At 41.7% G+C, this 15714-nt stretch overlaps 1 protein-coding gene across 2 annotated transcripts in view; it reads left to right on the top strand.

Annotated features, from left to right (window-relative positions):
* LOC139366161 (A disintegrin and metalloproteinase with thrombospondin motifs 2-like) overlaps window positions 1–15714 on the top strand; it is a 200331-nt gene that overhangs the window by 72956 nt on the left and 111661 nt on the right. For both annotated transcript variants that reach the window (XM_071103330.1, XM_071103329.1), the window contains exon 3: window positions 82–253. In XM_071103330.1, coding sequence (XP_070959431.1) covers window positions 82–253 — 172 coding nt within the window. The remainder of the gene's footprint in view (window positions 1–81; window positions 254–15714) is intronic.

Here is a 15714-nt window from a genome sequence, read left to right as displayed (position 1 = left end):
TCCTTATTATTATGCATTGTACTAAAATAGAATAACTGACAAACTCTCTCTACTTCTCTCCTCTCTCTTGCTCTCTCCCAGGCTGGTATGATCAGGACAGAAGAGGAGGAGTTCTTCATCGAGCCAGTTGAGAGGGGGAATGGAGTGATGGGGGAGGAGGAGGGAGGAGGGGGGCGTCAACACATCGTCTACCGATCCTCCTCTGTGAAGAAAATGCCCGTCAGCGGCCTCGCGGCAGACTACCACTCTAGAGGTCTGTGATTGGTTACTTACTTACTGCTTTCCAATATGTCATATACCTACTGTATACTCAACCACAGACTAGCACTTCAAAACTGGGTTTGTACAGTACATGGTTGTGTTTATGTGTGCGCTTGTATGGATTCTGTGTGCAAATGACAGAGCAATATAATTCTCAGCGATGTGTGGTTCATGTTGGGGTGTTAGGAAATGTGAAATTCCAGTTTTCACAAGCTCCTTTGTTGCAGTAAGTAAGCATTTCACAGTAAGGTCTACCTGTTGTATTCGGCACATGTGACAAATAAAGTTTGATTTTTGATTTGATTTGATTTAGCTAGGGCTGTGACGATACCAGCATTGAAATGTTTCTTCCCATGGCAAAAAATGACAACATGATGCAGACCAAACTCATTGGTCCTTTAAAAACCTGCTGGATATAAAATATTGTGTGCTATCGCTTGGACAATAAATTAAAGTGACTCTGGATGACAACATAATTATGTTTGTTTCCAACATTAGGGCTGTTTTCCTAAAGAAGTTAAATCCTCTTTGTGTTTTATTTCCTTTCCACGATACTAACATGTATCGTGATACTGGTATCGCCCCGACCCTAGTAGGAGCTACTAGAAATTATGACCCCGTTCCTGAAAGGTAAGACTCTCATGAACACGTAGGCCCCTACGTGTTTTCTGTTTCCCTCTACAATGCTCACCAGCCGCTTAGGAGACGAGAAGGGACTGTGACAAAACCACAATCGATATTAATGCAGATCTTCTTTACACACATACAATTACTACCTGATGAGCGTCCCTGAGGTTTTCCTGAACATTCCAATACTTTTCGGATGCATTTCAGTCAGTTAGTCTACTGATGCAAATACACATTTTGACACCTTTCCCATAGACTTTTCAAGAAATTAGATGTATTGTATTAGCCTTGTGAACATAAAAACTTGTTTTTTGTGCAACAATGTTTAAAACATAAATTAGACCTACAAACTTTCTCTAACAATATAGCTACAACCACTAGTGGTTAAATAGGAAAAATACAGATACAGATATGTGGCACTTATTAATGCCACAATAACTTGCAAAACAGGCACAACAAAAATAATGATATGTACAGTTGAAGTCAGAAGTTTACATACACCTTAGCCAAATACATTTAAACTCAGTTTTTCACAATTCCTGACATTTAATCCCAGTAAAAATTCACTGTCTTAAGTCAGTTAGGATCACCACTTTATTTTAAGAATATGAAATGTCAGAATAATAGTAGAGAGAATGATTTATTTAAGCTTTTATTTCTTTCATCACATTCCCAGTGGGTCAGAAGTTTACATACACTCAATTAGTATTTGGTAGCATTGCCTTGAAATTGTTTAACTTGGGTCAAATGTTTCGGGTAGCCTTCCACAAGCTTCCCACAATAAGTTGGGTGAATTTTGGCCCATTCCTCCCCAGACCTGGTGTAACTGAGTCAGGTTTGTAGGCCTCCTTGCTTGCACACGCTTTTTCAGTCCTGGCCACAAATTTACTATAGGATTGAGGTCCTCCAATACCTTGATTTTGTTGCCCTTAAAAGCCATTTTGCCACAACTTTGGAAGTATGCTTGGGGTTATTGTCCATTTGGAAGATCCATTTGCGACCAAGCTTTAACTTCCCGACTGATGTCTTGAGATGTTGCTTCAAAATATCCACATCATTTTTCTCCCTCATGATGCCATCTATTTTGTGAAGATGCTGCCACCCCCGTGCTTTACGGTGGGGATGGTGTTCTTCGGCATGCAAGCCTCCCCCTTTTTCCTCCAAACATAACGATGGTCATTATGGCCAAACAGTTTTATTTTTGTCTCAGAGGACCAGAGGACAATTCTCCAAAAAGTACGATCTTTGTCCCCATGTGCAGTTGCAAACCATAGTCTGGCTTTTTTTGGGCGGTTTTGGAGCAGTGCCTTCTTCATCGATATAGGACTCATTTTACTGTGGATATAGATACTTTTGTACCTGTTTCCTTCAGCATCTTCACAAGGTCCTTTGCTGTTGTTCTTGGATTGATTTGCACTTCTCGCACCAAAGTACGTTCATCTCTAGGAGACAGAACGCGTCTCCTTCCTGAGCGGTATGATGGCTGCGTGGTCCCATGGTGTTTATACTTGCATACTATTGTTTGTACAGATGAATGTGGTACCTTCAGGCTTTTTGAAATTGCTCCCAATGATGAACCAGACTTGTGGAGGTCTACAATTTTTTTCTGAGGTTTTGGCTGATTTCTTTTGATGATGTCAAGTCAAGCAAAGAGGCACTGAGTTTGAAGGTAGGCCTTGAAATACATCCACAGGTACACCTCCAATTGGCTCAGATTATGTCAATTAGCCTATCAGAAGCTTCTAAAGCCATGACATCATTTTATGGAATGATAAAATGATGTCGAGGCGACTCCGGGATGCAGGCCTTCTAGGCAGAGTTTGTCTGTCTAGTGTCTGTGTTCTTTTGCCCATCTCTATCTTTTCTTTTTATTTGCCAGTCTGAAATATGGCTTTTTCTTTGCAACACTGCCTAGAAGTCAAGCATCACGGAGTCTGTTGATGTTGAGACTGGTGTTTTGCGGGTACTATTTAATGAAGCTGCCAGTTGAGGACTTGTGATGTGTCTGTTTCTCAAACTAGGCACTCTAATGTACTTGTCCGCTTGCTCAGTTGTGCACCGGGGCCTCCCAATCCTCTTTCTATTCTGGTTAGAGCCAGTTTGCACTGTTCTGTGAAAGGAGGCGTTGGGCCTCTGTACGGCTATGTAGATTTTCCATAAAAAATCTGCCGTTTCCAGCAACAATAGTCATTTATAACATTAACAATGTCTACACTGTATTTCTGATCAATTTGATGTGATTTTAAAGGACAAGAGCATGGAATATTTTATTTAGCTGCCGATCAATTTAAAAAGGTATGCCAAATTATATAATTGATCCTGTCTGTATGTACAGAAATAAATTAAATAATTGAAAATACTACACCAGTAGTTGTGTGATTGTGTGGGCTTCCTACAGTCAGGAAGCCCACAATTGGGCAGCACGCCCAGCAAATATCAAACAGCTGATTGTTGAGTTGTGGCTGTCAATGAACAGTAGGCAGCAGCTAAAAGGCATTTGGAAATATTTCAATATACAACTGCGGGAAAAACAGTTTGGAGGAGTCAGTGTAACTGGAAAGTTAGTGTACTATAATATCCTCCTTATATTGAACAATCTGTCTCCAATCTTTTCTTTGCCTATGCTATTGGTTTCATTTAAGACAGGGTTGTTCATTTTTATTAGCCTTTAATTTCAGTCATTTGTGTGGTGTTAAAAAATATTATTCTAATGTCTCCAGTCATGTAAAATAATTTTCAAAGACCCGGAATGTTCTGAAACTCTGGTGACTCCCCTGGATGGAGGTCTTGGGCTTCTGTTCTGTGATAAGAGAAGTGGCTGTCCAATCACCATGATTGATTTGGCACCTTGAGGTCAATCAATCATGACCTCAGCTAAGAGATGGGTGTGTTATTGTTCAGCCAATCAGCATAGCAGCTTAAAGAGACAGGAGCCATGATTTTGCTCTTGGTTTTATCGATGCCTAGAAAATGTAGGAAGAATGTTTTTGGCTTTTGGCGAGATTGACAGATTTTCAGTGGTAAGCACAATGAATATTATCAGCACAGATGCACAGCGTAATTCTGTTCAGCAGTGGGAAGGAAACGCCACACACATCCTACATCAGCTGGTGAGCTGCTGGGGAGCAACCGATGAGTGTGGGCAGACAGTCTCTGCTCCGGCTCCACCTCTGATTATAGACATCGTGCAGGTGATTGTCTTGCTTCCACGTAGCTAACCTGTCACCGCCAGCCTTCTAGTTAGCTACCCTTTGCCTGGTTAATAAACACAAGCTGCTTTACAAAATGTTAAACAATCGAAGCATTGAGTTTAATAGTAAAACAACAGTCTAGCTATGCTCTTCTGTGAGTATAGAAAAGTACTCTTTGAATTTGTAGTCTCGCTTAACCCTCCCACTTTCCCAACTGCATTTCATAGGCAGGTTCTGTAGCCATCGTAGCCTAGTCTCTCTCTTTTCCTCAGAGAAAACAGCTTGATTCAAGGCTTTACCATTGAAAAGATATGAACCATAATACCAGCGATATGTTTTGTGCATTGGCAACCGGCATTTGACATTAATAAAGCATTACCGTAGGCCGTTTTAAAACTAGGTTACATGCGGACCGGGTCGCACTTTATTTGGATAGTCTGGATTTTACATACTACCAACTAACTATCTGTTGATAAGCAACTGCTTGCTAAGGTTACAGTTAGAGTTAGGTTTAGATTAAGGGTTAAGGCTAGGGTTAGGATAAAAGCCAATGTATGCTTGATTCTGTAATGTGTTCCAGAGGCTCTGTACGGAGCAATTGTGGAGCCTCCGGAGGCTTGCGGAGGCCAAATCGAGCTCTGTAAGGCGATGCCGTGTACCTCCCAAGTTTTCTAACAATGCGGAGGGCTATGCATAACTCCGTATAGCTCCACATTGACATGATTGGTTGACAGTAGGTGGGGGCAGTACATCCTGTATAAACACAAGCTCGCTTCCTTGACAACTTCCTTGACAACAAACATGGACAACTTTTAAGAAAGGCTATCAGAACCAGTTCACAAATAAAAAACATATTTATGATACATCGAATAGACATGAAAATGAGTTTGAACTCCTGGAAAGAGATGTAATGGGGATAATGTGGTAAAGAGGTTAATGGAATGCATACCATGGGGGATGCGACACCTGATTCAGTAATGTTACCTCATTAGCTAGCTATAGCTAAAAACCTGGAGTGGGTTCAGCGGGATGCAACGTTTTGGAATGTTCAGATAGAAATATGCTATGTAGAACAAACATGCCTCTCTGACTTGTTGAATAAGGATTAACGTCTGCTCTATTCATGGAATTTCTATCCGCAATGTTCAATAATAGTTTGCAACTGAACGTGGCCTATATGCAAACATTTATTAGCACAGAAATAAAGGAAAAGTGACAGCAGACAATGTGTTACTAAATTCCTCTTGCCACTACACTATATCTGACTGGGTAAATAACTTTATTTTGTGTTAATGTGGACCCAGTGCTCAGACTTGAGCACTTGGACCAGGACTCGGACTTCAGCCATAGAGACTCGTGACTCGACACATGACTCGACCTTTGGTGACTCGGACGTGGACTTGAGCACAGGGAACTTGGGACTCGATTTGGACTCGAGGTTTAGTGACTCGACTACATCACTGAGCGAAACAGTCATTAGCTCCCGTTCAAAGTCATTATCCCCATTCTACTTTTGGACATCTGTGGAAGGTTGATAGCAATGGCAATGACATGACCAAGTTATGGAGGTGCAACCAATACTACTTTTCCAATACTTTGAGGCACCATCTCTTCTCTTGTGTTTGTGTCTGTTTGTTTTGTATGTAATATGTGCAATATATAATATATATGCTGAATTCAGTGACCTATAAAAAAAATGTAAATGCTAAAAGTATCAATGTTTTGTCTCTCTCTGTTTTCAAAATGTTCTCAACTCTGGGTTGTCCTGGTGCAGCCAAACCCCCCCTAAGGGAGGCCAGTTTGGATTTGGCTTCACACCAATCAAATCTCTTCCTAAGGAAAACATACAATTCCAAAAATGTCTGTTTCTGGTCTGCTTGTGTTGATGTCCTGCAGTAGCTAGTTTACTAAATTGCCCATGGATGGAGATGGGGATTTGGACTTGTGGTTTTGACTTGTATTAATATTATTATGACCGCAATTCTGATCTAACCATAACTTAATATGTTGTGCCACTGGCATGAGATGATTGAAGTTCAATATGTAGCCAATTAGGCTAATGTTAACTACCTAGCTAGCTATCTAAACTGATTAATTGTTGCCCATGCAAGGAAGTTAGTCTAGCAAGCATTTTAGCTAGTTAGCCTATGCCAACAAAATTTGCACTGTATGACAGATCCATAGGACGTTTTGCCAACATGAAGGAGAGGAGGATGGCATTGGAGTTCAACTAGTCTGCAAGTAGGGTGAGTCAACATGTTTTGTTTTACTTGCGCACATGCGCATGCATGCACGCACGCACACACACACACACACACACACACACACACACACACACACACACACACACACACACGCACATGCATCCTTAGTCACAACTCTATGCTGAAACCCTTACATCACATGACCCAAAGGGGCGGGATCCCTGCCACTTCCTCACTTTCCAACCAAGGTGCATGAATTGAGGAGCAAACTGAGGTAGCGAGCAGATTCAGAAACACTTGGAAGACAAATGGAATTAAATAAAAAAGCTTATGTTTTGCAAATAATAGAGGCAACACGTTTTCGGCTTTTGGCCTTCATATGGAAGCCCTGAAGAAGGCCAAAAGCCGAAATGCGTTGGTTATACTTTTAGCATTAAATAGACCATTTGTCCTCCAAGTGTTCCTGAATGTCTTCTCTACCGAGTACACACTGCACATCACTGCACTGTCTGAGAAACAGCACCAAGTTCACCAGTCTCACTACCACCTTGGTCTGTCCTGTAGAATCACATCAGAAAAGTCTCCTGTTTAAGGGACCTGCATGGTTCTGGTACCGGTTCCGACTGTCATTTTCGATTATTAATCGATCTGTGGACACCGTAGATCTAAATCACATATGTCAGAGTCAAGGCCCGCGGGCCACATCCGGCCCGCAAGAAGGTTTTTTACGGCCCCTGGGATGATCTTGATTTATTATTAGAACCGGCCCGCAGCAAGCCGGCAGCCCGCAGATCTTTTACACGCACCAATACTACATTTCCCACAATGCAAAGGTGACGCACCGAGCAGTAGGCTGCTTCATTTCAATATTTATTGGCACAGCAGTCGTCAGCATCACAGTAAAATTAACTTTCAGATACCCATCAAAAATGGCAAAACGGAAGGTGGATACTGAGAACCGGGGGTTTCAAACAAGGTGGGAGTCGGAGTATATGTTCACGAAGGTAGCTGGAAAACCTGTGTGTCTTCTGTGTGGAGAAAGTGTGGCGGTACTGAAAGAGTATAATCTGAGACGACATTATGAAACGAAACACGCGGACAAAAACAAGAATATGGACATGGAACAAAGGCTACAAAAGGCAGAGGAATTAAAACGAGGCCTCAAATCTCGACAGGCTCTGTTCAAAAAAGCCAAATCACAAGGCCAGGCTGCTGTCAAGGCCAGTTTTATTTTGGCAGAAGAGATCGCTAAATCAGCCCGGCCATTTACGGAGGGGGATTTCATCAAAAACTGCATGATTAAAGTTTGTGACGAAGTTTGCCCAGAAAAAAGGCAACTCTTTTTAAATGTGAGTCTGAGCAGAAACACCATTGCCGAGAGAGTAGACCAGTTGTCCATCAATCTAAAAGAGCAGCTTGTGAAAAAGGGAAAAGATTTTATTGCATATTCCTTGGCTGTGGATGAGAGCACCGACATTTCTGACATTGCCCAGTTGTCAATTTTCATCCGCGGAGTGGACTCCAACCTAAGCGTGACAGAGGAGTTTTTGGCTTTACGTCCTATGCATGGCACAACTACGGGGCATGATTTGTATGAAGAGGTGTCAAGATGTGTAAATGAGATGGAGCTGCCTTGGGAAAAACTCGTGGGTTTGACAACCGACGGAGCACCTGCGATGTGTGGACACAGGAGCGGACTGGTGGCGAAGATACGGGAAAAGATGCAAGAGGAAAACGCGACAGGTGAGCTGACAGCTTATCATTGTATCATACACCAGGAAGCGTTGTGCGGTAAAGCCTTGAAAATGGAGCATGTAATGAGCATCATCACGCGCACAGTTAACTTTATCAGAGCCAAAGGTTTGAATCACCGCCAGTTCAAGGCATTTCTGACGGAGTTAGAAACGGAGCATGGTGATTTGCCTTATCACACAGAGGTGCGATGGCTAAGCCAGGGAAAGGTGCTTCAAAGATGTTTCGAGCTTCGTGAGGAGATTTGTCTGTTCTTGGACAGCAAAGGGAAAGACACAACACAACTCCGAGACGAAATGTTTCTGTGTGAAATGGCTTTTCTGTGTGACATTACGAGTCATCTGAATGCAATAAACTTGCAGCTGCAGGGTCGGGATCGTGTCATCTCTGATATGTACAGTACAGTGAAGGCATTTAAAACCAAACTGACTCTGTGGGAGACGCAGATGCGGAAAGAAAATTTGAGCCACTTTCCCAGCTGCCAGACCATGAAAGAGAAGCTCTCTACCAGTGCGTTCCCGAGCACACAGTTGGCTGATAAAATAGGTATGCTTGCCGCTGACTTTCGACGCCGATTTGCTGACTTTGAAGCACAAAAAAGCAGGTTGGAACTGCTCGGTAACCCATTTGCTGTTGACGTGGAAAGCTCACCACCAAACCTCCAAATGGAGTTGATTGACCTCCAATGCAATGATGCACTGAGGGCAAAATATGCGGCAGTGGGTGCTGCGGAGTTCGCCCGTTTCCTCCCCGGCACAATGCCCCAGCTGCGCATCCAGGCTGCTCAAACGTTGTCTATGTTTGGCAGCACATACCTGTGTGAACAACTGTTTTCTTTGATGAACCTGAACAAAACATCACACAGAAGTCGACTTACTGCTGAACACCTCCACTCAATTCTGAGGATTTCTTCAGCTCAGAGCCTTACCCCGAACATTGATGAACTTGTGGAAAAGATGGGACACCACCAAGTATCACCCTCAACCTCAAACAAGTGAACATTACTGTGCAATCACATATTTAGAGTTTTTACTCAGTTCAAGTTTAAAAGTTAAAATTTAATATTTGTTTTCACTGCATGTTACTTCTCCTTAAACAAAGTGTTGTTTTTGATTAATAGATTTTTGCACTTTATTTTTTTGTATTTCAATCCAATTATATTTTAAAAATATTTCAGTTGAGTGGATGATAGAAAATTGCTATTATTGTTTTTTCTTTGAAGTAAATTTAGCCCACTTTTGCTAAAATAGAAAATATAGTCTACTGATGGTGCCTTGAATACCGGTTTCTTTCATTTAATGTTCATGTTATGGGGATATTTATATAAAGGAAATTTGTCTTTTGTGTCTGTTGAAAATTAAAGATTACTGACAGAGCCATAAGAAAATATTGCTTTATTTATCTGATCATATTGTAATATATTTGTTAGGTTTTCAGTAGGTTCAATTAGGTTCACTAGACTATATGCGTCATTTAAAAATTTTTCAATGAACATTCGAACAGTCCGGCCCTCGTCTTGTAGCTGATTTTTTTATTTGGCCCTCCGTCCATTTGACTTTGACACCCCTGATCTAAATGGTATGTCCCTCCTACCTTTTTAATGGGGTGGCAGGTAGCCTAATGGGTTTAGTGTTAGACCAGTAACCGAAAGGTTGCTAGATCAAATCCCAGAGCTGACCAGATAATAGTCTGTCGTTCTGCCCGTAACAAGGCAGTTAACCTGTTTCTAGGCCATCTTTGTAAACAATAATTTGTCCTTAACTGACTTGCCTAGTTAATTGAAGGTAAAATAAAAATGTAATTTGCTCCTCTGACTATCTATCAACTCCCGGCTGAACCCTTCATCACTGACAAAGCAATCCTTACATTGTAGCGAAGCAGCAGAGTGTGGTTTTATAACTCTAGCACTTTAAGAGATGGATTTGTAGCCAACTTCATCAAAGTAATCTAAAACAATTTAGGCAAAAAGCAAGTTCCTAACGAGTTCAGCAAGCCATGCTCGAGCTCTGTGTGACCACAGCGGTGGGGGCAGAGGTTTTGATCAAGAGAGTCTTTTAGAAATATGCACATTTTCTTTAATGCAAACAAATACAAAATACGTATTTTACAGTTATAAGGAAGGTGAAATCTTAGTCGTTTTATAAATTGATTTCATATATTCATATTTTTTAATTAATTTGTGTACTGTGTACTTGAGCTTATGTCTTCAAAAGTTACTACACCTCAGCAATTTATAATTATTTTTACCAGAAAGTTTAGATTTGTTCCTTTCTTGCAGCATTAGAAGTTGTTGTTTATGGCCCACTCATGATAAATAATCACCTTTGGGGATTATGTAGATTATGTTTTAGATCACATTTAGTTACATTTAACTGTTTAATGGATTTATTCTACAACAATACATCCAGAATTGACCATCTGCATGTGAAATATAGATCTACAGGTGTATTTTTGTGGTGTGAGTGAGCCCAGTCCAGGTGAGGAGGATTTTGGGGGAAAAGCCCTGTGGTGGTCCATCTGCCTGTGCATGTCTCAGTCCCCTGAACAAAACAGCACTGCACATCACACATGCACACACATACACACATGCGCGCGCACGCACACACACACACACACACACACACACACACACACACACACACACACAAACACACACACACACACACACGACTCCCCTGGACCAAAACATTGCACACCACACCACTCTCCCCCAGACAGCTCCGACTGGACACTGTCCTGATGTTACCCACAGATAGAATGAGGGATGGGGGGAAAGATACAAAGAAGGAGAAAGAGGAATGAAACAAAATAGTGTGAGAGAATAAGGAGTCAAAGGCGAATAAGAAAATGGGAGGTGAGGGAAAGCACAGAAGATTGTTACGTCACAAAGGGAGGAGAGGCGGAGAGACAGATCAGGGAAAATGAAGAGGTCGGGAAGAAACAGTCCAAATATAGACAGAAAAGAGAGAGAGGGAGATAGAGATGAGACAGGTAGAGATATATGATCCTCTGTCTGCCTGGTGAAATGAAGGTAATCCAGAGTTTTCCAACAGCAGTGATTAATTGATGAATGTGCCACATCAATAATACAGCTTGCTCTCTCCACTTAGGACATTGATTCACACCTTTTCCACAGCTTATGGTGTGAAAAACCAATCAGTCTCCTTCCCCTCTCTCTCTCTCTCTCTCTCTCTCTCTCTCTCTCTCTCTCTCTCTCTCTCTGTCAGCTACGGAACAAAAGGCTAAATTTAGCTGGCCAATACACTGACTGTCTGTGTCCAGGAAATTAATTAATAAGTCATTTATTAATCGGCAGGTCGTAAAGTAGACCTTGTGCAGCAGATCTGAATAAATTATTGATTGATTATAAATGAATACATTAAAATGTCCCTTACTTATCAGCATACAGTGTCAGGATGGAGAGACGGTAGGACGGACATGAGGTGAGAAGTAAGTAAAAGGGAATGATACCAGGCAGGTCATCCATGATACAAGTGAGTATGAGATGTCCACCCGAGATGACGTGGAAACCAGCCACTAGGGGCAACACTGAGCACTGTTACCTTCAAGTAGGAATCAGTTTTGCGAGGGCATTGTGGATGGGGATGGCAGATGGGTGTAAGCATCTGGTTCAAAAGGTTCAAATCCAGTGATAGAAAGTTATTTTTACTATTTTCGTTTTACTCCTATCCCAAACCTCAACCCTTACCTTAACCATTCTGAGTTAAAACATTAATCATTCAGAGATAATGCCGAAACCTAACCCTAACCTTAAAACATTTGGAGTTAATGACTAAACAGAACCTTAAACACTTTGAAATTTGACATTTGAGAAACATGGATGAACATCTTATCCTGATGTGAGACTGTGAGAGCTGGTAGAAAGAAAAATACACACACTCTTCATCTAAGGGCACAAGGCGAGACCCAAATCCAGACACAGGAGGCAGAGGATATTTATTATAACAAATGGAGTAGGCAAAGGCAGGTCGGGGACAGGCGAGAGTTCATAAACCAGGTCAGAGTCCAAAAACAGTACCGATAGGCAGTCTCAAGGTCAGGCCAGGCAGGGGTAGGAAACCAGATCCGTGTCCAAAAACAGTACAAGGGGATAGGCAGGCTAGTAGTCAGAACAGGCAGAGTGGTCAGGGAGGAGGGTGCGGCTTCAGGACAGTCAAAGGTCGAAACCAGGAGGACTAGAAACAAACAGAGACTGGGAAAAATAGGAGCAAGGAAAACCGTTGGTTGACTTGGCAAACAAGACGAACTGGCACAGAGAGACAGGAAACACAGGGATATATACAATATACACTGGGGATAATGAGCGACACCTGGAGGGGGTGGAGACAATCACAAGGACAGGTGACCAGATCAGGGTGTGACACTTCATTACAAACACACAGTTTCAGAAAGCAACACTGTGTGTGTGTGTGTGTGTGTGTGTGTGTGTGTGTGTGTGTGTGTGTGTGTGTGTGTGTGTGTGTGTGTGTGTGTGTGTGTGTGTGTGTGTGCGCGCCAGGTGACAGTGGGTGGTGGTCTTTGTTACTCTACTAGTTGTCTCCTTCCTGAGATCTTAACTCGGCGTTCCTATGGAAACTCACACACTTGTTCTCTCTGTCTCTCTTTCTCTCCTTTCTTCGTTATCAGAAGTTATGGAGTAGACTGTTCAGAATAGACTGATCGAATGTGTGTGCACACACACACCTGCCAGCTTCAAACAAAAAGAGAGCACCAGTAATGAGCAGAGGTCTCAATCACACACCAGTGTTAATTCTGGCACACTTTTTTTTAGTCTAGTCTTACACATTTTGACTAAAACATCATTGAGTCTTGGTCACATTTTTGTCATTTGAATAATGATTTAGTGTAGTTATAGTTAAAATGATGAAACGGTGAGCCATTTTAGTCAACTAAATGCCCTTTCATTTTAGTCACTTCCCATTTGTATTGCCTCGTTCACTTATCATCAACATAAATCACTGACTTCTATGTACACAAACATATATAGCCATGTCATACCAAATTATTTCTCCTGCATAATATTCTGTTCTCTTCGCAACAGCAGAAATCTGACAAACATATATTAGAATACAGTATATAGGAATTATCTCCCATATAAATTCCTAATTTAGCCAGCGCTAGGGTAAAATCACTGACAAGCCAGGAAAAAAGCCATATTACAACCTGTGTTGTGATAATTGCATAGTTTGCTCTATAACCCATGCGTTCGTATCAAATCAAAATAATTGCATTTGTCACCGAATACAACAAAATACAACAACCTTATTTGAAATGCTTTACTTACAAGCCAACAATGCAGTTCAAGAAATAGAGTTAAGAAAATATTTACAAAAAAAACTAAAGTAAAAAATTCAATTAAATGTAACACAATAACGAGGCTATATACAGGGGGTCAATGTGCGGGGGTACAGGTTATTTGAGGTATTTTGTACATGTAGGTAGGGGTAAAGTGACTATGCATAGATAATAAACAGCGAGTAGCAGCAGTGTAAAAATATGCCACGTGATATACAATAAGGCCGGTGACAACAAAAAAGACAACAGTCACACAGTGGCGGAATAAATTCAACTACATATACGTTTGTTTCATCACAAAACCAGGGAGAGCAACCTCTGCCCGGTGAAGTCCACAAAGCAAATATTCCATGTAACAAACAGTTACATCACCTGCAGCGTGGTCAAGCAAGTTCATGTTTTTGACGGTTTACTCAGCAACTACTGATTTAGAACCACAGAGTTACCGCAAGTCAACATAAAAATAACAGGAGCACTGCCTCCACTCTTCCAGCACCATTTCAACTTAAACGTTTAAACATAATCAAATCAACAAGGCTATGTAGGTCAGTTTATTAATACACTGAAAACAAATTGAAAGATACCACAAACTATCTAGTCCAATCAATGTTGCTAAATATCATGTGGCTGTCCATGGGACTGATTTATGTGTGTGTGTGTGTGTGTCTGCGTGTGTGTGTGTGAATAAGCATGTGCGTGCGCACATGCGCAAGTACAGTAAAACAAAACATGTTGACTCACCCTACTTGTAGACTAGTTGAACTCCAATGCCATCCTCCTCTATTTTTCATGTTGGCAAAACGGTCTATGGCTCTGTCATACAGTACACTTTTTTGTCGTCATAGGCTACCTAGCTAAAATGCTTGCTAACCTAACTTCCTCGCATGGGCAACAATGAACCAGTTAAGCTAGCTAGCTAGCTAGCTAGTTAATGTGAGCCTACTACGCTACATTTTGAACTTCAATATTCTCAGGCCAGTGGCACAACATATTAATTCATGGTTAGATCAGAATCACTGTCATAATCATTGGCCCGTACAGAGAATTAAGTCAAAACCACAAGTCAAAATCCCCATCTCTATCCATGGCATAGGAATGGCCCGATTTAGCAAGCTAGCTACTGCAGGACATCAACACAAGCAAACCGGAAACAGACACATTTTTTGGAAATGTAAGATTTTCTTAGGAAAGGATTTGATTTGGTTTGAAGCCAATACCAAACTAGCCTCCCTCGGGGGGAGAGAGACCAAAGATAAATTATTTTATATGGTCAAATATTTGGGGAAGCGTGGTTTCCCTTGGCCTCCATGAGCACACGCCACTGAATTCAGCCTACATAGATATAGAACATTACATACAATTCAAACAGACACTATCACAAGCGCAGAGATGGTGCCTCAAAGAATTGGAAAAGTAGTATTGGTTGCACCTCCATCACTTGGTCGTGTCATTGCCATTGCTATCAACCTTCCACAGATGCCCCAGTCACATTGCTGTCCAAAAATAGAATGGGGATAGTGACTTTGAACGGGAGCTAATGACTGTTTCGCTTAGTGATGTAGTTATGTCACTAAACTTCGAGTCTGAATCGAGTCACGAGTCTAGTCACAAGTCTCTATGGCTGAAGTCCGAGTCCCAGTGCTTGACTCCTGGTCCAAGTGCTCAAGTCTGAGTCACTGGGTCCACATTAACTCAGGTATAGTGTAGTGGCAAGAGGAATTTACTAATACATTGTTTGCTATCCCTTTTCCGTTCAGTTGCAAAACATTCTTGAGCTTTGAGGATAGAAATTCCACGAATAGAGCAGACGTTATTCCTTATTCAACAAGTCAGAGAGGCATGTTTGTTCTACATAGCATGGTTCTATCTGAACAATCCGAAACGTTGCGTCCTGCTGAACCCACTCCGGGTAGTGGCAGTGATCCCTTCCCTTTGGGTCAGGTGATGTAAGGGTTTTAGTATAGAGTTGTGACTAAGCAAGGATGTGTGTGTGTGTGTGTGTGTGTGTGTGTGTGTGTGTGTGTGTGTGTGTGTGTGTGTGTGTGTGTGTGTGTGTGTGGCAACGTGCATGCCCTGCCCACCTGAGGATCAGTCTTTTTCAGCCGTCTATTTCCCGTGTTTGAGAGGTGCCAAATCCACTTGTCACTTATATCTCACGAGATTGATTGCTTTCATTTTACTCCTGCGACTCTTTCATACTCTTGCTTGTGCCTGTCATTTTTTCCCATTAACGTTATGAACGCGGAAATGTTTGTAATGACCTGTCAATCATACCCCAGTAATGGCTGAAATGGGCTCAATGGAATACATTGTCTTCCCGTTGCATCTATAGGAACACCAAACGCCCAGTCTGGGATTTAACG

The sequence above is a fragment of the Oncorhynchus clarkii genome, chromosome 14 (genome assembly GCF_045791955.1).
Source record: "Oncorhynchus clarkii lewisi isolate Uvic-CL-2024 chromosome 14, UVic_Ocla_1.0, whole genome shotgun sequence".
Lineage (NCBI taxonomy): Eukaryota > Metazoa > Chordata > Actinopteri > Salmoniformes > Salmonidae > Oncorhynchus > Oncorhynchus clarkii.
This window is presented reverse-complemented; position numbering and strand designations above follow the sequence as displayed.